Source organism: Haliaeetus leucocephalus, unplaced genomic scaffold, assembly GCF_000737465.1.
Source record: "Haliaeetus leucocephalus isolate CR32 unplaced genomic scaffold, Haliaeetus_leucocephalus-4.0 Scaffold101, whole genome shotgun sequence".
Taxonomy (NCBI): Eukaryota; Metazoa; Chordata; class Aves; order Accipitriformes; family Accipitridae; genus Haliaeetus; species Haliaeetus leucocephalus.
The window spans coordinates 1,316,078-1,340,976 of NW_010972537.1; the positions used below are offsets into that span (position 1 = coordinate 1,316,078).

A 24,899-nucleotide genomic window follows, 5' to 3' on the forward strand; every position below is an offset into this window, starting at 1 on the left:
GAGCTTCTGAAAAATGACAACTAATTGCAATGGTGGGAATCAGAAAGGTGCAGGTGGAATTTGTCACAAAATGGATTTTTTTTTCCTTAACAAAATACCAGTTAAATTCCACTTTACCTCAGAACCGAAAGTTGAAAAGAGTTAAACTAGAAATGTTATTCTGAAAATCAGCATTTGTATAAAAATGCAATGACTCCACTCAAAAGGAGATTTTTTATTTCATGCTAGCACATTAAAAAAAGAGGTTTTATTTTCCACTTCCCAATTTGAAACTAAAATGTTTAGTTTTGATTTTCACTGTAAGAAAAAACACTAATTGAAATTTTCTGCAAGGAAAATGCCAATGAAAGCACAACTAACATTATCTAACAAGGAAATACTGTGTGTAAAAACTTGGCCAGCTACAACTGCTTGCCTAAGTCTATTACAAACATCTCCTGTTTTTTCTAAGTTGCTGCAAAACTCCATAAACTAATAATGCCTGAGAATCCTGACAAGTAACAATCCCTGCAGTTCCAGTATTCAGCCTCTTATGAACTCTACCCACACTCATGTGTGCACCGCAGAGCTGAAGCCTGGATGCATGTGTGATATCTACACGTGTTACTCCTAATTCAAGAAAGGTCTTACAGTATGACATCTAAGTTTCTACAAAAGTCAGTTTTTTCTCTCCCCAAAGCATTACACAGTTCGATTTTTCTGTAAGAAAATATTCATTGCCTCATGCTCCCAGATGAACAAGAGATTTTCCCTACCTGTCCATCGAAAGTTGAGCCACCAGTGTTACATCGGTATTGTCTGAAGCAGGCTCGTATTCGTAATGTAGAAAATACAAATGAGTGCGATGGACAGTGAAACGTTCTCGACGAAATTCATAGCATAAGTCGTCCTCATCCAGCTCAGACAGCTGTTTCTGGAGCTGTAAGGAAAGAGTGGACATAAAGATAAGTTCTTTTTAATTATTTCAGCAAATCAGAGAGAACGAGGAGGTTGGGAACTCGCAGCATGATGCAATGCGAAGTGGCAGTGGAACATACAGAGTAGCAGGGTTTTCCCAAGCCTAGCTCCTGCAAGTCACTGGACAAGAGGTTAGAAGAAAGCACTTGTAAGTGAATTGATAAGGCAGACAGACCATTGTATTATGGTCTGTATGTTGTATACATTATCTGTACTACATACTTTCAGCATCCAGACTAGCAATGAAAGTAAACAATCACAAGTTTAATAATCACCAAGTTTCAGAGTTAATGCTCCAACGTGATGCATAATGCCATTCCTTATTAGAAGCAGCGTTTCAAACTACTTGTAGACATACAGCTCCAGTAGACAAGACTCAGCAGCAGATTAAGCTTGTACGTGCTGGACTGAGTAATTCCCGTTCTGGTGCCTCTGTTGGAGAAGAGTAACTGCTGCTAGCAGCATGGACAGACAGCTGGAAAAATAACATCTTTAACTGATCATTATTCCATCTCTTGAGATTTATGTATCTGCGCCAGTTCAATTTTGCAATGAAAATATTCTTTCAACGGCAGAGGTGCCAGAATTAAGCCTACAATTTTAACAGGATTTATGCTTCTGGATACCTAGTTTGAGAAATCCAAAGGATGGCAGATTAGCAGAGAACAGGTATTTTTTTGACTCCCTTGGAAAACAAAGCCCTTCAAAGTCAAAATGGGCATCTCAAAGCAATCCAATCCCAAGTCACATAGACATGTAGCTTTAAGAGAATAAAAGTTTAGCTCTGGGGAAAGGAGGAGGAGAAAAACTGACTAAATGTCTATGCAGTTGACCAGTTCCATCCCTGAACTGTATTATTTTAAAGCCAAACATCTGGCTAGATTATTTAAAATGTATTCATTTAAAAGGAAAAATCAGTCACACCTGCTGTAAAATGTACTACAAAATGTAATGAAGATGAAAATTATATATGGTCTTAACATGTCAAATAGAGTTCCGTTTGTGTTGCTCTAAAATTTAGGTTATTAATAAAGGTATCATTTTTATATTTTATTTCTTAAAAGCATCCTATAAGAAGAATACGATTACATGTTTATCAGTACATAAGAAACATATTCATTTTATACGAATTTTGCAAGTTTTGATAAAAATCACAGTGCACTTCAAAACTGTTTCATGCAACAAAACAATTATTCAATTATAGACATTCATTTAGATTAAAAATCTCTTATTTTTGTCCTGTTCAGAATAATTTAAAGTAATAGTTTCACCATCTTCAAGGAAAAAAATGGAAAATGTAGGTACTTCTTGTTCTAATACTGTGTTACGAGGAGCTGTTGTTCTTGGAACTATAAGCATAATGGTTGCCATCAACAATAATGCTTACAGCTGAATGTTTTCCTGTGAAGGCTGATGGAATAATTCCTGATATTTTCCTGTACATCACTCTATAATCTTCTTTTGAATAATGGAAATACCTCCTTTGATTTCAATGAGTTTTGGATCAGGCTCTCATTCTGTGCTGTTGTTCCGCACAGATCTTAAAGCATCCCTCAGGAGAGACTGCTTTTAGAAAGACAGGAGTCCGATCTTGACAAATCTTTACTCAGGCAAAACTTCTATTGAAATCAAGATCTTTTTTGGTGGCATAGAAATCAGGAGTTCTTTTACACATTCTTGGAGTTTCACTCATTCTGCTTTACAAATCATCATTCAGCTGAGCCTGTACTTTATTTTCCAAATCACACTCAAACAATATTTGAATTAAACCCAATATTTACAACAACTAGAAAGAATATCGTATCTTTCTGTTTCTTCCTTGAAAAGAGACATTAGTATGCCCTTAACAGAATTATCAAGGAGATGACTGAAATTTAAATAGTTAAAACAATAGCAAAGCACATTTCAGGGGTACCTTACTATCCTGCTGTACATACAAATGACCAGGCTAGAAGTTTATAATTGCTCAGCAGCTACTAACCAAGCAGTCCCTGAATGATTATCAGATTACATTCAGGTTGCAAGCTAAGAGTATATAAATAGTTAATTATGAGTTAAAGAATAACATTTGGGACTAAATTACGGCTTTGCGCACTGCAGAGCCCTGGGTGGGGGAAGAAGAGGAGACGCAGCTTCTTAGAGCCCCCAGTATTTTGATGGTGAAACTCACCAAGTCACAAAGTTGGTGATGGAGGCGAAGGAGAGCAGCAAACAGCAGAAGATCCCTTCTGCTGCAGGGAAAGGGAAATCTTGCTCTTTCCGCTGCATTTCGTAGGGTCAGGATTTTGTCTCTGTCCTGCCAAACTTTTTCTAAGCCTGCAGCTATGCTGATAGTCCACGAGGTTCTCCCTGGCCCTTCCCATGACTCATGCTCAGTGCTGTATGTAGTGTTGGGACCCAAGAGAAGAGATGAGACAGCTATGGCCATACGCCGTGGAGAGTGCAAGTCCCCAGAAGACCCATGGGCATGGTGTGCCTGTCCGAGAGCCCTGGCTAATATGTGGGCATCACTTGGCAGGATCAGACACGCAGCTCCATCAGCACTTTGCAGGAATGCTTGTGCAATCCTTGCCTGCTCATACCATGAGCCTAAACTGGTAGGCAGCCTTAGGAGCCATGCTCTGCAGGCTGGGCAAACGCAGCGTGCTTAAGGTGTGCTCCCTCAGGTAGGACAGGCTGTGATTTGGCCCGTAGCATTGTCACCACGTATGTGGCAAGCAATGTGCATTAAGGATGGGCCTATCCTGCAGTGGTGAGGCAACAGGCACTGGAATGCAATAGCGTGTGATTATCCATGTGAAAACTCCTCTCCTGCTGGAAGCAATGCTGGACATGCTCGGCACTCTGGGTTTGGTCCAGCAAAATCCATAAGCTCACAAGCTCTCTCACTGAAGCTAACGGTATGATGTGGACAAATTATCAGGACCAACAGCTGGGTGCTGCAGAGTTTTACGCAGTTTAAGAGCCCTTTTCCCTCTCTCACTTTCTTTGTTCCCCTCACTCATACATACATTCAGACACCCATGCCCCAGCATCCCATACACATACAAAGGCTGCTTCCTCTACTATGAAGAGACATACAACCTATAAATACATACTGCACACAGTCATATGCCGTTTTTTACACACATACTTAAAATGAAGAGTGTTAAAGATGCATGACATTCAAAAGACAGGGAATTATCTGAGACAGACACATATATATCCTTAAATTTACCTCTTTCTTAGTTACCTCCTATTATTTTTCAGTTACATGATCACAGAAAATTTCTCCAATGATATAATCTTACCTACAGCATGCATGTTGCATGGATCCATTATTTACAGACAAAGAACTTACAGCTTGGTTTAAGGTTTGCTCCCACATTATGTCTTCTTGAAAAGATGGGTTTATAATGGGAATGCTGATAGATCTAGGCAAACAGATGCTTACTTAAACAGAGTGCACCATCAAAATAAGGACCTTAATATCAGCTGGATTTGATAAAAAGATGACATCCCCATTATGGACCCCTCCATTATATTTATAACAATATGCCTTATATAGCAAAGACTTCTCAACCTTAGAGTGACAGCATGTATTCTCATAAGCGAGTACCTGCTTAGCATAAGATTCACTGTTTCTACAAGATTTTCAATGCTAAGGCTACTTGCCACTGAGCATGTGGGAAATGTCACCTCTAGGAAACAGGCTCACAATTGGAAAATGTATTATTTTCAGACTGTGTATGGTAGATGTTCTCTTAGGAAATACTGTAGTGGGAAACAAGTGCTTTCATTAGCATCATGATGTTACTTTTTCCAGAAATAAAAATGGCAGCCATGGCATGCATAATGACAAAACAAAGAGACTAATACATAAAAAAATTTATGCTAAGTTACTTCTCTGGGCAACCAGCTGCAGCAGGCGATCAGCCTTCCTCTCAGGAAAAGCAGTGTTTGAAGCTAGGCTGGCCAGAGAGGCACAGGCAGGCTAGAAGGTATTCAACTCTACCATAAATCGTCATGATTTACCAGGTCTACTTGTCTGACTAATACATTTGTATGAGATGAGGTGCTGTTTTCTATCCATGTGATAGATGGTAGACCCATATGATACACGGCACACAACATGTACCCTTCACCAGCGAACTGGTCAGTCTGCTCATAAATCTCCCTTCCTAAGGCTGTTCCTAGTGTAAGCAAATTTGTGTTTGGCTTCTTTTTTTTTTTAACTGCTGTGTCACAGAAACAATTTACTTCCCACCAAAATCTACAGGATTTTAGCTCAGATGAGACCAATCCAAAATCCAGGATCAGAAGTATTTTCTTAGGGATTAGCGATATTTAAAAACCCCACCAACAAACAATGTTATGTCTCTAGAGACTCCTTAGATCTTGGGGAAGGAGATAAAACCCTAATGTAGGCATCTCTCTCTCATCAAGTGTTCAAGGTGAGGTGAGATGACACGAGGCTCAAGTCACTCACTCACTCAATATCACACTAACACAACAGGAACTAAGCAGTTTAGAGGAAAACTTTTAACTTTCAGATCATCTTTCCTTCTCCCAGGTGTGTGCAGTTAAGATTCATAGTACAAAATCAACTCAGCTTAGCCACTGAGATGAAAACTAACACCCGCCCAGGATGAAACTATAATCTGGTTATAAACTGCAGCAGTTTCATTTCCTCCTGTGTAGCTGTCCCAGTTCCCACCAGCAGGCAATTTGGACTGCAACATTTAGCACTTTCAAAGTGTGTGAATTAACTGTTGCCTTTAGCATGGCATAAACAAAGCAGATGATGATGTAGGGAGGAAAAAGCATTCACTGAGTCTTGTTTGGGATGACCTACATAAAGTACTTCTGGCTTCTCCAATGATTAGTAATAAAAGCCAGACTAATCCCACGTCAATTAAACCTTTATTCCTCCCACGCCATAAAATTTTGTACATTTGCTATGGGTCAAATTGAACCTTCTGTAAAACAAAGCTGTGCTAAGGACAAAGAGGATAGTGTCTGAGCAAGCCCACCTAGCAAGAGGAATTTGGCTGCAGCATGTAAAATGCAGCTAATACTCTTGCTAAATGGAAGTAAGGGCTTATCTTGACTGCAAATAATCAACACAATTAAGAACCCAATTTTCAGGCATGCGTAACTTCTTGGACAGTTCCGTATATATGAAGTACAACTTTCCTTGATCTCAGCTGCAGATGTCAGATCTTGGTAGTCCTCTGCATCTCCTCTCCCCAGGTCCCTGCCAAACCTTCTTGGCTGAGCTGTTCCTAGACCTCCCTTGCAGCACAGTGCCTTGACAGGTTGGTCTCCTTGCTTTTGTTTCCCCAGATAATTCCTGGCCCTGTTACCTCTTGTGTGGCAAGAAGGTTAAAGTCGGTCCCAGCCCTGTTTCTAGTCCCATGGCCCCTATTCAAGTAGTCTGCCAACTCCCTATACCTACAGGCATCCATCTGTCCTTTCCTCCTCCTGCTCCAAACACTCTCTCTCCAGAACCTACGGCTCAATTAACTCTTTCCTTTCTGCCTTTGATCTAGCTTTCATCCCTTTTATATGTGATTCTGGATTTTCTCTCCTCCACACTGCCCGGACATCAGTGAGGGCAATGGATGTCCCTTAGAACAGAGACCAAACAGGTTCCTGCTCTCAGCTCTACTATCCAGTCAGAACCTGGCATGAAGCATTCAGAAGAAACAGTCACAGATAATGCCAATCTTTGTCCAGCTCCCCTGCCTGCAGCATGCTCCACTCTGCTGTGTCACTGGGTATATATAATCTGGTCAGATGTATTCGTGCACACTCCTAAGAAAGAGTCTCCAGAGATCTGAGCCTCGAAAAAGTCAAAACCACTACTGACGATGTGTAAACCATGATTTTTCAGCATTGTAATTTGCCTAGGTTTTCACCAGGTTGGCAAAGACAGGCTCCTGGCCCAAGTGTCAGTTCCTTCTCTGAGGTATGGAGTATCTCCATGAGTAGGTCATCAGAACTTGTGGTGTGGGCAAACTCCCCAAGCTTTTTCCCCATGTTTCACTTCAAAAAATGAGAGAAAAGAAAAAAAAAGAGGCATACCAGCATGACAGAAAAAATACCAGTTCACATGATCCCTCATCTAACAATAATATAAGCAGCTGAAAGTGGTATAACGGCAACTTTCAGGCAACTAACAGGATGGGCTACCAGCTCAGCATTTAATAACAATAACAGTTGTAATAATAGAAACAGCACAGCTGGGGAAGTCAGGATTTCACCTCAAAACTGCCATATACCATCTGTTATTACTAGAGAAAGACTCTGTCATGACAAAATAGTAACTTTAAATCCCAGCCCTACAAATGATGCAGTATTCTGAAATTCCACAGGAGCAAAGGGTACTCAAAGCATCAGTCTAACTGCAAGTTCAGCACCTTGATACTGACTTGGAAGCTCCCTTTGCTTGCTATTTTTAGACATTCAAAAATGTCTAAATTTGTTAGTAGTGTTTATACTATGTGGTACTAGAATCTCCTGCTTTTCTGGTGGATATTACAAGACGGCATGCACAGCCATTTGCTAATATTAAGAATCTCTGGTTTTGCACAACAAAGTAAATAAGTAAAAACACATTTAGTAAGCAACTATACACCTAAGCAAGTGTTTTCAGGGAGAACTAGATTTTTTACACTGTTTCTTTGTACTGTTGATTTGAAAATCTGAAAATATACATCTGCAGAGAATTTTTTCTTATGTTTTCTGAAAGTCTTCTCTAATGGGCATCTACTGTCCTTTTCTTAAACTGAGTGAAATCAGTGATAAATTTCCCACTGATCTTGCTCTGGGCTTTGGTTCCAGACACAGGCTTCACTAATAGGGGACACCCCATTCAACCTTCAGATTTAATGCTTTGTCAGAAGTACCTGGTGAGAAGCTGTCTGCAGGAAAGAAGTTTTATGAGAATGCTAAAAGGTTGAGTGTGTGTCTGTGTGCTAAAATCAGGCTTACAATATCTATCTTATAGTGTAACTCTAGAGATAGGCTGGTACACAGAAGATCCTGTTGAAATATTCTAGGATTTACAGTAGGTCCTTTAGAATGAAATGCTGGACATAAGCATTAAAAGCCAATAGGAAATGTTCAAATTCAAGATTATTGTGAGCTTTGCCTTTGTGGATTTCCCTAAAATCTCCTGCATTGCATCAAAATAACAGAGAAGGAGTGAGAAGGGGGAAATAGCATGGAATAAGTAGGATGGAGTGACTAAGGATGTGCTCCAAAGGCCACTTGAGTCAATGGCTGTGTTTACAGGAGGATTTGGTTCATATTCTGAATTTCCCATCCAGAATCTGCAAAAAAAGCCAAAGGGGTGATTGTAATACCGATTTGCAGAGAAGAGTCTGCTCTGCGTAATCTCATTTTAGTACATACTGAATAAAGGGGACTTACAGTACTGGTCTATGGCAAGGAGTGTGTGGCAGGCTCCTGTCCACAGCCTGTCCCTGCAACACACGGGGTCTTTCAGCTTGAATATTTCAAGGAAAGGATGAAACATGTATGTACACATAGACATACATGTAAGCATTTTTACATAGACAGAAAAAACACTCCAGTCTTTATTTCTTTGCCTCCAATATTTGTTTCAGAGCCCTATCTGTTCTGTTCATTCCCATTTGTAACATTCTGGAACCTAATAACAGTGCTGTTTGGTGCAGCTGGAGATCAACAACTGACTAGATCAGGACTACGCAGTGTAAGATCCAAAGACTGCCTTTAGATCTCTTAAAATTCAGTCGGTGGTATTATACTTCTGTATCAAACATTAAAAAAAGAAAAGTACTAAACCTTCCACACGCGTATAGATGTATGTATTTAAGCACACATGCATGTGCACACGTAACATAGAGGAAAAGTGAGAGAGATTAATATAAAGTCTGATTACCTTTTAAACTAATGCCCCTTTACACCTTTCTGGCACTGTAAAGAGTCCTCAAAATGGGAAGATACGTAATTTACATTCATTTTACGGCCATCTCTGTACTGATAAGTGTGAAGGGGCCTTGTAGTAACAGAACCAGCCAAACGGTACCCACTGCCACACTTCCTTTTCACGTTTTACAGATATTTGCATTAAAAATTATATTCCTTAATTACAGGTTTATTGGAACAAGACCTTAAAAGTAGATTCTGATACAGCCAGCCAGTGAGTGACAGACTGACACCAAGCCACTGCTTCTTCCACAACAGGGCTCAGTACATTTACTGCTTAAGTAATTCTCGCTGACTATAAAGCCAGCAGAGCTATTCTAACATTTCGTCCACTGGTCCACAGTGGAGAGAAGCACAGGCAGCTGAAGGAGCACCTTTTACCCATATACAATGCCTAGCATAATAAAGCCCAATTGTGTTTTGGGGCTGCTAGTCTCAATTCAGAGAAGAAAGGAAAAATAATAGGTATTAAGATAAATAAAATAGCAATTCCTACTTTATACATACTTGACTTTGCAGAAATTATAGCCTTTTATGTAACATATATGCTTAGGAATCCTAATGGAAATGTACGGCTGCATCTTATCGCACTAAACGTCCATCTCGCCCAGCATCTTGTCTCCAGCTGTGAGCTGGCTGCCGAGAGCAGTGTAAAAGCAGGGCGAGTGTACAGCGATGCTTTCTCAGAATGCTCTCCCAGTCCTGAACTTGTGGTTCAAGGACTTTCTGCACCAAAGCTTAACAGCTCCTGATTGATTTTCTTTCCATGAAGAGTCACTTTTGAGCATATGTATATTTTTAGCAACATTACCTCCTGCTCAAAGCTTCATTACATCGTGGGTGAAATGTCTATCTTTCTTTGTTTTGAACCTGCTACTTGCTATTTCCACTTCACGCCCCCCTAGTTCTTGTACTGGGAGGAATGACAAACAGTGGTTCCTTACAAGCTCACCTTACAAGATGCTCTGCTTCTGAAGATTATCCTGCAATAGATCACGGGAATGTACGGTGTTTTAATAGGACACCTGTGACACTGTATGTGCTACAGCAGACAGAGTGAGAGAAAGAGTGGTTTTCATGATAATCCTATTCTTTGGGCCTCATAACCTCAAAGCTGAAACTTGCTTCTTGTATTCTACAATAAAAAGGACATAGTCAAGTTTAGAGGGGAGCTTACATCAAGGGTAACTAATAAAAACCAATGTCTCCTCCTAAGTGACTACTCTTAAGCTATCCGAAGTTAGATTTTTTCTCTATCTGCTTTGATAGAAGGCTGTTAGCTTTTTGGTGTCTCTTGGCAAGTTAGGACTCATGTATTTTTGTATGTCTAGCTCATTCTTTTCAGTATCTCTTTTTTTTTTTTTATTTATAAATGGAAGAATGAGTTACATTTCTTTTTCAGACACAAGCCATACCATATACCATATTGTGTTCTACTTGTCTTGAATAAGAAACAGGCTTGAACAGTTAGTCATTTTCAGTGTCTGTCATCTAGATACAAGTTCAATAAAATGAGCCATTTTAAACTTTCAGGACTGCCATTTTCGTCAGCAAGAACTTGCATTCACTGTGCACTGCTCCCCAGCAACTTGTCATTTGGAATAAATCTGTTTATTAAGGATGTACAGAGCTCTGGAAAATATAGCAACAAGTCTGTGACTGCATTCATGCTCTTCGAACCCACACAACATACTGTGAATTCAGTATAATTTTAACCTGCATTCTTAAAGTGTGATGAAGGTGTGTTTTATTCTGTTGTGGTTTTTTTTTTTAATGTCTCACTCACCTTTTCTCTCCCTATCCTACCCTCTACTCTATTTTATCTTGATGTCTCTGTCTGTCAGACTCTTAGTGGTCTTTTATCACATTCAGTTCACTTGATTGTCTAAAAGCCTCTCACTTTTGCAGAGGATTTTCTTTCTCAATGTGCTATTGCTCTCACCGTGGGCTTGCTTTCTCTCCCTCTCCCTCCCTCTCTCCCCTGCTTCAATCTCTCTCAGTTAATGTTTATCTCCCAGTTTCTCATCATTCCCCACTACTTTCAGAAGACAGTGGGATGGTCAAATAAGTATCCGGGAAGCCATGTCTTGGGCTAAAATATATCTATGCAATCTCTGAGTGCATAGTTAAAAAATTGGGAATGGCATCTCCTGTGGTCATTTTATCCACAGACTAAGTGGAAACACTACAAGCCTCAACGATGCTATTGATTGCCAATTACTTCTTAACTGCTAATGTGTACATGATACTGGCTTTGCTTTATTGATTTTTATATAGAGAATGTCGTATATTTTAGAAATATTTTTTTTTTCTTGAAGATAACATAAAATGTTACAGGTTCCTTTTTTTTTCCTTTCAGCCTACGTAGCCAAAATTGGTACTTGGTCTAGAAATCTCCAGAGACCACATTATACACAAGGAGTTCAGATATATCTGTGTATAAACGTTTCAGTTAACAGTTTTTTACATTGGAATTATATATACTAAGGCATACACACACATAAGAACATCTGTATGTAAACACCCTTGATTTCAACTATTTTCAAAGGATTTGCTTTGTCTGAAAGGTTCTGATTGCAGATTTTATGCAGATACTCATAAATGCTGCTGTCTTTGGTTAGGGGCAGTGCAGAAAAAAACTGCAGTCTCACAGCCTACATGTACCTTGAAGGATTAACTCATTCTGTAGTTTGCAGCACGGCAAAAAACTCGTAGACCTAAATCCAGCAGTCTTGATATTTTCCTTTGTTCTTCATTATTTGTGCATTAGTATCTAATAGCCAAAATTGACATCACTGTATGCCGAACAAACACACAGCAAGAAACAAGCCCTCCCCCTGGAAACTTTTAGGTCTAAGGGTGAGATTTGTAAAATTGCCGAATGGAATGAACAGCCCAAATCCTCATTTTCAGTTTGTGATGTTACCTTTGTTAGGGATTTTTAAAAGGCAAGGTAGACAAAATAAAGCAACAAAAAACAGGGGGAAGGCAGGATTAATATGACAGTTTTACAGGTGAGGAACCGAGGCACAGAGAGATTAAATGACTTGCACGGCATCACTCCTGGAATCTGAGCACCTCAATTCTCCTGAATCCCTCCGCACCACACTACCCGCACCACCAACTCTCCAAGTCTTCACATAGCCTGTGCCTTGTATGAACCACCCTTTAAATAGTCAAGCCCTAGACATCCCACTTACATTTTCACTGTTAATGTCTGCCTCACTGGGGCAGCCAAAGAGTTCCCGTCTCAGCAAATTCCCGTCATATTCCAGGAATGTCAGGTAGAGATTGCGGAAAAACTCCACGTGCTTGTTTTTCACTCGCAGCTTCTTTGGTGAGTTCCAGTGAATCACCTCAGCGGGAAAAAAAGAGAAAACACATCCTGCTGTTAGAATACAGATTTGCTTTATCTGCTCTTTTTATGTGTGTTCAGTTCACTGCCCTCTTAAAAACAAAAAAACCCCCAACCCTCAAACTACACAGACTTCCTTCTGTATTTTATCAGGAAGGCTTCACCATATTTTTCACCAGTAACCGCACACTCTACAGATGATGTGCTTTGAAACTCCTCCATAGGATTACCTGCAGATTTGAGTTAGGGTGCTGCTCTAGTTTGTGATACAGCACCTCATAAATGCTGCCACAACTCTAATCACGGAGCCGATAGGTTATGAACCCTGCTGAAGAAGGTGGCAGGACGAGGGACACAGGGATGTAGGTATTAAACATTAATCTCAGATTTCCACATGACTGTTTCAGCTAATGAAATTGATTCACTGTTGCAAGCCAGGCAGACTCTTCTCTGGTTAGGTATTGAGAAGAAAAAGCTTGAAATTATTTCCTATACCCATTTACACCCTTCAAAAAGGACTGAATTTAATCTGTCTTCCTTTTCGCCATTGCTTCATTTAAACAAGACTGATCTCAGTTGCATTACACAACACAGTGATGCAGTACAATGCTTCACCCTTTGAATTCCAATTTCTAGCAGGTATTTAGCCTCTGCTAATGGGAGATGACTCTCACAGTGGCCTAGATTTAACTCTAATGTTGACATAAAGGGCCTGATTCTCATTTACTTCAAGGGAACTTTGCACTGCTGCCAGTGCAAATGAGAATGAGGCCCTAAGGAAAAACTAAGAGGGAGCCAAAAGTGGCGTGCAGGAATGATTTCATTTTATAGAGGCTATATTTTAGGCCTAAGAAAAAAACACCAAATGCTTTGTATTCAGTTTTATTCCTGTGACTTCTAAAGAGATTAAAAAAAAAGTCTCCCTTGGGAATATTTCCAAGCTAGGAGTTCCGGAGGTTCTCTGAATCCATTAAGTTAATTGCATGAAGGCACCGTCTCACTCACACGCAGCCACAGAGCTGCAACGCCAGCTGCCGAGCCGGCCGCGCGGTAAGCTTTGCTCTGAACATTGCATTTGTGGGAGGAAACGCACAGTGCTGAAGCGCAGCACGTAGAACAGAAGCAGCCCAGAGCAGATGAACGCAGTTCCCTTCGTGTCAGCAACGCAACTCCACGGGAACAGGGAGCCCTCTGAAATCACGCTGTTGCCGAATCAGAGGACTGGAGGACGAAAGAGCAGGACATAGCCTGAATTCTTCCTGTGCTAACTTCAGCAAACAACATAGTCTCTCCACTGAGTATTTATACTGCCATAAAAGTTATGGCACTCTTCTACATACCTAACACCAATGAAAATACCTTCTGATAGGGAAAGCTTTATCCCTTCCAGGGATTTCACTGCTGAGGCTAGTAGGATGTCAGAAAACCATACATGCAGTTACAGAAAAGCAACTGTAGGGAAAAAAGGATAATTTCAGAAATTCACTGGCAAATCACTTTTTCCAGTTATAGGAACACTTTAAATCAAGATCATGATGCATCTATGCCCTATATAAATCTGGGACATTATTTGGACTAAACTGTAGATATTGGTGTAGATATTTTTCCCAGGTAATGCTACATTCTTTGCTGGTTTTACATTTGTCTGTATGTTCAGAAGCGTAGCTTAACTGTGCAATAACATTTTGCTGCAATGCGTGCTGAAAATACGGAACACCACAGAAACAAAAGGAGCTTTAGGTAGGTTAGGACATAAACTTAAGATGACAGATTTCCTCCACTGAAAAATGGATCTTCAAAATCTCCTTTCTTTGAAAAGAACTTGACATATTTCATCCATTGCTGTTAACTGCAGCAAAAGGCATTAAATGCATGCAAAAAATCTCAACGATTGAATCCTACCTGAGGGAAACAGGCACATATAACAGAAGCCCAGGGCTTCTAAAGGGCTGCTTAACAGTTTTAACAGGGTAGTAGTATGCATTTTTACAAGCAGGCATAGAATGGAAACTGTCAGCTGGTAACCCGCATTTATTTAAGACTGGATCAAAGAAAGCTGAGAAGCTGGCAAGTGGGACAAAAAATACTTGCTAAGAAGAACCTGTGCATTCTCCATACTACTCCTACACTTGACGTGAGTTTCCTTTTGGATGTCTTCGTGAGCATCCTACCCGCTGCTGAGCACTCTGACCACTCACCCTCAGGACCATGAGCACAGAAATGGCTAATGGTGATAAACTCAGGAACTGTTATGGGACAGGCTCCCCGGTGCTGCAGGAATTTCCCATCAACATACACTATGTCACATCACAGCCAAGTACTGGTGTTGATGCCTCTACCCAGTTGTGTCAAAGCCAGACAACTGCTGTTGTCAGCGCACAGGCTCTTTGCTGCTGTGCTTCAAAATCTGTTGTGTGTGTAAAAGCTGGTAAGTGTCAAGGGCCTAGCTGGTGGTTCGGATCTGATCAGATTTGAAGCGTGTCAGGATGCTGCATGTGTACAGATGTCAGGGGAGCCTGGAGTGAACTGAAGAAAGCTGAATGGAGCTGATGACTATCCAGAAAAGCTGATTTTTTAATCAAGAAAGACAGCACACGCCAATGCAGCTAAAGAACATCAAGGAACTATGCAACCATCTGGATGACCTGAGGTAGAAAAAACACAAAACAAGTCTAGCGAAAAGGCAGGCTGCTTTTCAAATGTAACTCGATTAGATAAATATTATGTCATATATGAAAGCATAAAAAAGAACAGCAGGTGTCAAAAAGCAACTCTTAACCATTGACATACAACACTACATCCAAAGACCATATTCTTTGTCAGCCCACAAATTCACCTCCAGTTCTGACTGTAGCTGTCAGATTTGGTCTATTGCACCGTCAGCTACAGCAGAAGTTGTACAGGCCAAGACATCCTTGCATACACAGCCTGTCACAGGCTTCAGTGAGGTACATGATGAAGACAATGAGCTGCACAGGTAAAGCTATGGCCATTACATTAGAAACTTTATTGTGGGCAACAGTGAATTGATTGGAGAAAAAAATAATCAGTTGGAAAGGGACTACAGGGAAATCACAAGGAAAAAAAAAGTCAAACTTAGAATCCACTTTATTTGTAGACTAAGCAAGTGTTATCTCAACATTAAAAAAAGAAGGTGAATTCAGAAACTAAAAAATCTCATTACTACAACATCCCCTTTCCAAGACTGAATAGCACCATAATACTGTGTTTATTTATTCTTCTATATTGCCTCTTAGTTTCTAAGCTATTCCAAAGCTCTCTTGGCTTACAGAGGAAACTGCAGCTAGAACACATAGAATTCCAGTGCCATTATCTGGGTGGACACCTCAGGAACAGTGCTAGCCTTCAGGCTGACCCACGGATCCTTCCACTCTTGATCAAGGCCTCCTGAGAACTAAGAAAAATACGGTCCTTAATCTTCATTTAGCAATTTAAGCACTGAAAGATCAGAACTTAAAATTCCACATCTATTTAACACTTGGTTAGTCGTCATTAAGCAACTTGGCGCTATCTACATTTCTGTTAATACCATCCTCGTTAATCAGCAACTGTTGCCACTCACTGATTACACTCAGCCAGCCTCCTGGAATACTTCCATACACTTGTGACCTAGTGAAAAAGGCTAACTGCACCAATAGTTCCCATTTATTCACCAGGTTCTGACCCAAAGCACTCAAATGATGAGACAGTTGGAGCCTCAAAGACCAGCAGTGGGATCTGAGATGGAAGGTAACAGAAGATGTTATATGCTGACGGAGTGTAAGAGAGGGCTCTAACGTCAGTTATCTGCATGGAAATACACTGAAAACAAAAATCCAAGCAAACCTCCTTAGGTTACCAGCTGCATTGTCCTCTCTGGAGAGATGAAATACTTTGAAACTGATGTTCAAACCACTAAACGATAAGCTTCAACACAACATTATTTCTATAGATACCCTTATCCGCTTTTCCCCTGAAGCATCTTCTCTCTCCAAAAGAAGTATTTGGCCAAATGTTTCCTTAACCACAATCTCTTACACTTTTTACCCAAAGACACATCTTGATAATTTCTCACTCTGCTTCAGCCCTTATGAAATCAGATAATACAGGATATCCTGTATACCTATGTAACTACCTTCCTGGCTGAAGGGGTAAAAAGTAAAAATAAATTAAGCTTGAATTTAAGGCTACAGAAGTTTAATTTTGCAAAGCACTGCACAGATAATCTTAATCAAGCCCGTGAGCACTTTACAATTTAGGTAAATCAGAAAAAGTAGTATTTTGTGGACAGGGAGCTTTCCTGCTTAAAAACTAGACTCCTTGTCTAGGCAACCAGACAGTTTCCACTGAAATCAACAGGAGTTAAACATTCAGCAAATCTGCACAGTAAAGTCAGCTATATATGCCACTTTAATGCCATCTCAATAGGCTTTTTTCAGGCACATATTACTGAAAAGTTTAAATATGCCTCAAGTCACACTGCAAACAAGCACCACATGTGTAACTTATGCCTCGATTAGAGATCTCTGGAAACTTTATTTTTAAATTGTGTTTTATCAGAAATGAATGGTTTAATAAAAGAACCAATTTCCTCAGAAAGGATCAAATACTTCACAGAAACATCATCAGGGAGGTTTCAGAGTGTTATTTCTGAACTACATAAGTGGAAGAGACTCACGTTGGAGTAGCCAGCCACCCAGAGGTCCAGGCACTGCTTTTGGATGTGGGAAACAAATCCTGCCCTGTCCCATTTGGTGCCTGTGGTCCCAGGGATTACTTTACTCCCCAGTTTACTGCCTATGCTGTATGGTGGTAAGCTGACAGACTGTCCCCACCTTGTACTTTTCAAAGTTCTCAATTTTTCCTCAATAGGATTTGCAGCTCTCCCTTCCACTCCTGTACCAATGTTTAACGAGAGGCCTCCTGCCTCCAAAATCACCCCTAAAACCACCTCTGTAATACCACAGTGCTCCCTTTTTGGCAGAGTGGAAGCACTTTCCTGACTCCGATGTTCAATTCAAAGGAGGTGTTTTGGGTTTGTGTGGTGGGTTTTTTGGTAGCAGGGGAGGGGCTGTGGGGATGGCTCCTGTGAGGAGCTGCTGGAAGCTTCCCCGGCTCCAAGTCAGACCCGCAGCTGGCCCAGGCCGAGCCCGTCAGCGATGGTGGTAACACCTGTGGGAGAACAGATTTAAGAGGGAAAACCTGCAGGGAGTAGGGGTATGGGATGTGAGAGGAACCCCTCTGTGGGTACCGAGGTCAGTGAAGAAGGAGGTCTGCTGGAGGAGGTGCCTGTGGGAAGGACCCATAGTGGAGCAGTTGGTGAAGGGCCGTCTCCCGCGGGAGGGACCCCCCGGCAGAGCAGGGCCCGAGTGCGGAGTCCTCCTCCCCCTGAGGAGGAAGGAGCGGCAGAGACGAGGTGGGATGAGCGGATCCCATTCCCCTGCGCCGCTGGGCTGGTGGGAGGAAGGGGAGAGAACCGGGAGTGGGGCTGAGGCGGGAAGGAGGGAAGGCTGGGGGGAAGGTGTGCTAAGGTCGGGTTTTACTTCTCATTATCCTTGTTTTTATTTAATTTGCAGTAAATTAAATTGATTTTGTTCTTTCCCAAGTTGAGCCTGCCTCTTGCCCGTGACCATAAGTGGTGAGTGATCCCTGCCTGTCCTTGTCTCGACCCACGAGCTTTTTTAATATTTTCTCCTCATCCCAGTGGGGAGGGGGAGGAGTGAGCGAGCGGCTGCACGGTGCTTTGTTACTTTCTGGGCTGAAACCATGACAAGAGGGCTATGTTTAGCCCTCTTGAGCCCTTACTCCTCTCAGCGTAGCTCTTTCTTGGTTGGCATTAAAAGGTGCAAAGCAGCAGAATGCCAGAACTGCTGCAGGTCGGTGCTGAAGTGCTTGGACGGCATGGGCTGACTCAGGGACTGCGACAGAAAGAGGTGCAATAGGTCGTGTTCGAGGCAGATCTGAAATGATGTATTTGGGTTATGGACAAGAAGCTGTTCAAACTTTTGTAAGCAATCTCACAAAGCCATCCTGGTATGGAGGACATTCCTAGGGAGGACACAGTGAATCACATAACACAATTTCAGAATGGGGAATTTATGAAGTTAATTATTTATCTACCTGCTAATTTAGTATCAGCTGTGTTCAAAACCAGTTTGAAAAGTCATCAACAGGTTTTAAAGCACTTGCTATTTTCTGGGGGGGTGGGGTGGGTAAAATCTAATAATTTGATACATTCCCATTGAAAAGTCCAGCATCTGATTTTTGTGATTGTAAATTACCAGATTCTCTGTGTGTAAACAGCAGCTGTATCCTTGACAACCAGGCTTCTCTTCATGACTGACTCATTCAATGAGGTCATGATTCATTGTCAGAGGCATCACAATTCATTACCTTCTTTCATAGGATTTTTCTTGCCATTTGGTTTGTGCCAAATCATAGTAATTGAGATTTCCTTACAGACAGGAAGAAACTATTAACCAAAAAGGAAAGCAAACACAGGCCCCAACCCAGCAAAAGTAATGCGTAAATGAACCTCAGCTCCAGGCAGATCCCCACGGGCTGCGAAGCCCAGCAAGCCATGGTCCTACAGCACACGCTTGCCCATCGACAGTGTGGGCTACCGGGGACCACGCGAGGAGCTGAGATAAGCAAGATAGACAGTGGATGCCTACACAGAATGACTATTAGCACTTCCCCATCTTTTAGCCAGTCTTCAAGAACAACTCCTGAGCGTTTCTCCAAGGTGTAACAAATGCCATGTAAAAATAAACACCTCTGGCCTTTGGAGACTACAGTTGGCTCACTTGGCAAAAAGAACTAAAGGGCACCTGCTTCCTCTTAGCCCACGCTTTGTTTTCTATTAAAATTGTTTATTTCAAGACATTCTTGACTGATGCATCCTTAATACAGGTACCTTCGGGGTGGGGAAAGAAAGATATCCGCAAGTGTAATTGTTTATGTAAATTTTGGTTCCATGCACCATGGACAGCAGAACAAAGCCCACAGACTTCAGTCTAGTTGTGTACAGTGCGGCCTTTAGCACTATATAATAAGACACAGGAGGTAAGTAAGCATTTAGATGAATAAAAATAATAAAGTAGTCTTATTTTGATGTTACTTCAGATGGATATAAAACTAGTGGTCACTAACAATGCAGAACTTGGTTATAAATATTTCTATCCTTCTTAGGCCTTTTCTGAAAGATCTCCATATGCAAGTCCTTCCAAATTTGTACATGCTGCTCAGCTGCAGCAAGGAAGTAGAGTTCAGCAGTAGTCAAACATCTGACCTTCTCTAACATAAGACAGTACACACACACAAAAAGCAATTCAATAAAATGGATAGGGATGGAACTTAATGAGGACTATAAAGAGAAAAAAGTGATTAGAATCCTCTTCAGGCAGTATGAAATATTCAAGTGCTCCACAGGCCTGCAAAAAGTATGCTGGTAATCCTATGTTTGCACAAATGTGAACAAAGCAGCAAAGAAGTGTGCCTATATATATATGTATACACACACGCACTTGAAGAGCAGCCAGCCCTGGGGGTCTAAGTTTATTTAACACAATGTTGTGTGCAAGAGATGACAAATCTTCAAGTCCCATGGACTTTGAGGCCAGGTGGAATTAAATCAGTGCCTTTTCTGTCTGACATGAGGAATGCAGTCTGATTTGACTGAGGAATACTTGACTGGGCCAGCTTTACCTTGGAATTTAAATCTGTCCCTGCATTTCTTTCTTTCCTACGCTATCCTTCTTAATCCTCCAGTACAAACTTCACAATCTATCTTTCTCTCCCTCTTATCCTGGAGGTTTCTTTTACCTTGTTTCTTATTTCAGTCTTACCATGAAATACAGGATGTGCCAAGTATGTTGTGTCATACCATTTATATTAAATGCCACGGAATTGACTAACTTTGGTGATTTTAAGAGTATATTTTCTAACTTGGGCTAACGACATTTGTTGCTTTTTTGAGGACCACATACCAAACCAGCCGGTTTCTTTTCAGAACTAGAATTTTGCTGATTTTCATAATGCAAATTCACAACTTTAATTGGTTTATGCCTTTTTTTTTAATTGTGTGAAGAATTTTAACAATGCTGCCTGAGGGCCAGTTCTTTAACTGCTGAATATGGGAAGAGCTTTATTGAAACCAGGGGGCTTATGTGCACTAGATAAGGCTCTGGCCTCTCTTCCACAGCAAAGAATTTTAGCCTCGATTCAGTGTTTAGGGGATAATTTTAGCAGTGTGAATAAATCCAGTTCAGCTGAAGAAATTGCTTATGTGTCTGCACCCCTTGTTGAGTTAAATACCTCAGACCAGAAAGCCAGTGGAGGATATTACGCATCTTAGACTTCATTCCCTATGCTGTAATGGAACTGACAGTGTGATACAATATAGGGTAATAAACAACAAAGCCTAAGTTACACTTGTAAACATAAATTTGTTAATCGACAATGAAGAAAGGATTCAATTTATTTTTAAGATACTTCTATTAAACACTTGTAGGTGCTACATATGAGCTAGATGTCCTACAACTGAAGCAGATTAGACAACACACTCATTGGAGCCTAAAGACTGATTTGCTTGATTAGTTGTCAGTGTCTCCTCTGAGGTAAGCTTAACCATTCTCCAAAATCACTCATGGGGATCACAGTTCAGCTGCCTAAATACAGATGTATAGCACCTTAGGGTTATCCTGCCTGCCCATCAGCTGCTTTGCCGAAAGAGTATCGTCTCCTGTAGGTCTGTGTTGTATCTGCCAGTCCCATACGGATAACTGAGAGTATCTATGGTGACTCAACTGTGTTTAGGCAATTGAACCAAGCCCTAGATCCTCAGTTATTAGCTTCAATAGCTTTTTCTCATGTAAATGTATGTGCCTTAACCTTGTGCTGAATCCAATGTGACTGTCTCAGCGGATTATATGAATTAACGTCAGCCTCTAATTTACAGAAAAATATTGTGATATCTCCCAGGTAGGAGGTGTATTTTTCTAAAATTCTTCTTTTAAAAAACACTTTCCCTGCTACTACATCTCTCCTTTTGTTTCAGGCCTTGCAATTTCTGTCATACATGATTCTCAACATGAGTACAGAACTAAAATCTCTACCAGCATTTTGTTACAAGGCATAAAACCATGATGGTTTTAAGTCCCTGCCTTGATCCTGCCCTACAAACATCTATCATGAAATGTTCAGTGATCAGTGTACTGATCTGTGTATACTGATCTAACTTTAAAAGCTGTCTTCTATGGACCACACTTGAACAGTTGGTTGTGAATACTTTATGTATGAAATTCAAGCAATACTGGCCAGCTTTGACAGGTCAGTTAACCTATGTAGCAGATATTTTGGGAGGTGCAGCTTTTGAAATCACTGTGTTGAGGGTGATGATTGATTTTCTATATTCATCCAGTATCTGGTGTTCATATTGAACACTCCTGCTGTTACTCTACAAATTGCTACAAGGGAAAATTTGGTTAGATTTAGGAAATACACTGCACCATGAGGGTGGTCAAGCTCTGGAACAGGGCGCCAGGGAGGTTGCGGAATCTCAGTCTTTGGAGACTTCACACTCAACTGCACAAGGCGGTGAGCAACCTGATCTAAGTTGGTCCTGCTTTGAATGGGGTTTGGATGGTCTCCAGAGGTCCCTTGCAACCTCTTCTATGGTTCTGTTTTTTTTTTTTTTTTTTTTTTTTTTCCTAAACCTCATTTACTAAAGCATTCTCAAAACATAAATTAAGTATATGAACATTAACTGAATTTTAAAATGAATTGCCAAAACCTACCTATATTTACTGTGTTCTGATGCCACTAGTCTGCTCTGATGGAATCTACTGCTGTTTAGCCAGCCAGTCTTATTCTACACCTGGTAGAAGCTCAATCAGTTTCAATTCTGAACTCTCTGCATGCTAACTTTGAGTCTGGCCTTTCAAAATGACCACAGCACAACTGATGTTAATTTACCCATATATGTTCAAATTCATCCTGCTTTTACGTTCTACTTGACAATAGTGAAAAATGTGCTATTAAACTGATACTATAACTTCATTTTATTAAATTAATGTGTTTCTACTCAGCCTTTTTTTCCAGGGCAAAAATTATGGGTGTCCTCATAAATTGTATGTGTCAGTTTCCTGCCTCCTGACTTCATCTTTCTGTCACAGTGGAGTCCTGCATTCTCTGTCCCAAGGATACCACCCATCCAACCTCCTGTGAAACATACCTTCAGGTCAGACACATCTCTGTAGCACTGCTCGGAACGGGTGTGATCAGACAGCTGTACATTCCAGAAACATGGGAGCTGGTAGACAAGGAAGGGATTTTGTTTGATGACTGCATTGAAGATATCCTAGCAGACAAAACCAGAGAAACAGTTGGGTAGGTTGTTTCTACAGTGAGGTGGTCTCACCCCTCTCCGAGCTGACTGTCCTTCTCCCCCTCACAGGTAGAAATGCAAATGGTTGCGCGAGCTGAACTCTGCTAACCTTGCTTTGTAATTCTGTTTCCACAGAGGGTGCTATCAATCTGAGGGGTGATGTGTAGATCTGAACAAGAGGAACACAGAGCTAATGGACTCCAGCAAAGTTTTCAAAACATGTATCTTGTGCTGCTGGCAAGAGATGTGGTTCCTCTTCTAGTCACCAGGGAGAGTAATACACAGTAAATGACAAACTGCCTGCTGTTAGTTAAGTACTGCTTCACTTTTCAATAAAGGGGATGAAAGTGATCCTGGCAGTTGTACTGTTTCAAGGTGAATTACTATGTGGGATTTTAGCTAGCGCTTTATTGTTGCAACAAGTATTCCAGGTGTTTCATGGAAAGGGCATGTAGGACAGATCTGCAGAACAGCCTACGCCATGACAGACAGAATGTGTTCTGCCTCTATGCTGCCATCCAGTTGGAGAAGTAAGTTATGACGACAGTCTTGTGGTTAAGGTATTAGGGTAAGACATAAGCAACCTTGGTCCACTCTGCAAAATTCTGCCCCATGTGGGTATTAGATGGCAACTCAGAACCTGACTGAAAACATAGTGAAGTTGCAAGAATCATTTTAATGAACTTCAGTAGTTTTGGATCAACCTGCAAGGATACTGTACACAAGTGCACATCTCTATGTGCATAGTAAGCAGCATCCTTCCTTAGCGGTGACTGGTATAAGCCAGATGTAGCTCAGAAGCAGCAGAAGTATCTAAATATGATGCTGCATTGAGTTAATACACTCAAGCTGTTGAGCAAGACTTACTGGTTCAGGCCCAGTACTACATTAACAAGGTTTCTGGATTTAAAACTGAGAGCTGGCAGGAAGCACAAACACTAAATATGCATTTCTGTGTATAGGCACACTATTTCTTCCCTTGGCCTCAGTTTCCCATCTGTGGCAGGGAGACAGCAGAGCTTTTGTCTTCGCAGGGATCTTGTGGCAAGGAGTACATTAAAAGACTGCTTGGGACTCATCTGCCAGAAACAGTAAAGAAATATCTGGAGACTTAAAACTAAAGTCTGCTTAGACAATAACCAGTAGGAAAAGACACAGCATATTTGGACTTCTTCTGTCCAGGGAGTTTTATGTTAAAGAAAGGAGGACAGAAAATTAAAGCTTGCAATCCCCATTTGTCTATCTTATGAATCATCTGTGCAGAGGAGGTAAAAATGTCAGTGTAGTAAGAGAAACCTCATGAGTAAATCTCCATTCCTCTGTTCTATGTTTTCCCCAGAACGATTCAACAAATGGTGACTACAAGCACAATATCTTTCCCCCTGCCTTTTCCCACATCTCATCCCCTTTCCCTTTCTTACCTTCCTCAATCCATGGAGTAGTGGTTGTACCACTCCTCTGCCATGTCCTACTCACCTGGTCAGCCAGTGAAGTGGACAGCATGCTCATTAACTCCCGCTCTGCTGTGAGCCTCCACATCTGCTCCCATTTCATCTTCCGTAACTTATCGAGAAGCAGCAAGATAACCCCTAAAGGAAACACAGTGCAGAGAACAAGAGAAGCCATGAGGTCACATGCCAGTCAAGGCCCATCCTGTCTATGTGCTGACTCAGCAGTTAAAACAAGGACACGAGGGCAGATCTATCAGTGGAAACTACAGTCCTTACCCTGTGCTAACAGGAGATTGACTGAAAAAATGCCACTAAGAGAAAGTTTTCCTGAACCCCTCAGGCTGCAGAGAAGAAATGGAGAGATGGCATACAGACAAAATGCTAGCTTATACAGGCTTGCAAGAAGGCTAAAGTAGCCAAAGAAGAGTGAAACCGGGAAGAAGAGAAGGCAGAGAAGGATGTTGTATTTCTCATAGTCTCCTTAACTGATAAAGCTTGATTTCATTATGATGTGATTAGCATTGGGATTATTCCTTACAAAGTGAACCAATACAAGTGATTCACATGATGGAGGTTAATTCCATCCAAAGAGAATTAGACAATACCCTACAAGAAAGAAAGAAGGAACCTCTTAACACTCAGAAGTGACCCGCTCCACTCCTTATTCTGAAAAGCTACAGGCCCCAAGAGGATATTCTGTCAAGTCACTGTCTACTAGGGAAAGGGTAGAGACAATCCTGATTTATCTAGTATGACTCCATTTCCACTATCTTCACACTGAACAGAGATCTGC

At 41.1% G+C, this 24,899-nt stretch overlaps 1 protein-coding gene across 1 annotated transcript in view; it reads right to left on the bottom strand.

Annotated features, from left to right (window-relative positions):
* The window catches only part of LARGE (like-glycosyltransferase), a 206,257-nt gene that overhangs the window by 22,775 nt on the left and 158,583 nt on the right, over window positions 1–24,899 (bottom strand). The window contains exons 7-10 of the mRNA XM_010585370.1: window positions 24,132–24,244; window positions 22,503–22,628; window positions 12,114–12,269; window positions 756–919 (exon numbers count right to left, since the gene is read on the bottom strand). Of these exons, the coding sequence (XP_010583672.1) occupies window positions 756–919; window positions 12,114–12,269; window positions 22,503–22,628; window positions 24,132–24,244 (559 nt within the window). The remainder of the gene's footprint in view (window positions 1–755; window positions 920–12,113; window positions 12,270–22,502; window positions 22,629–24,131; window positions 24,245–24,899) is intronic.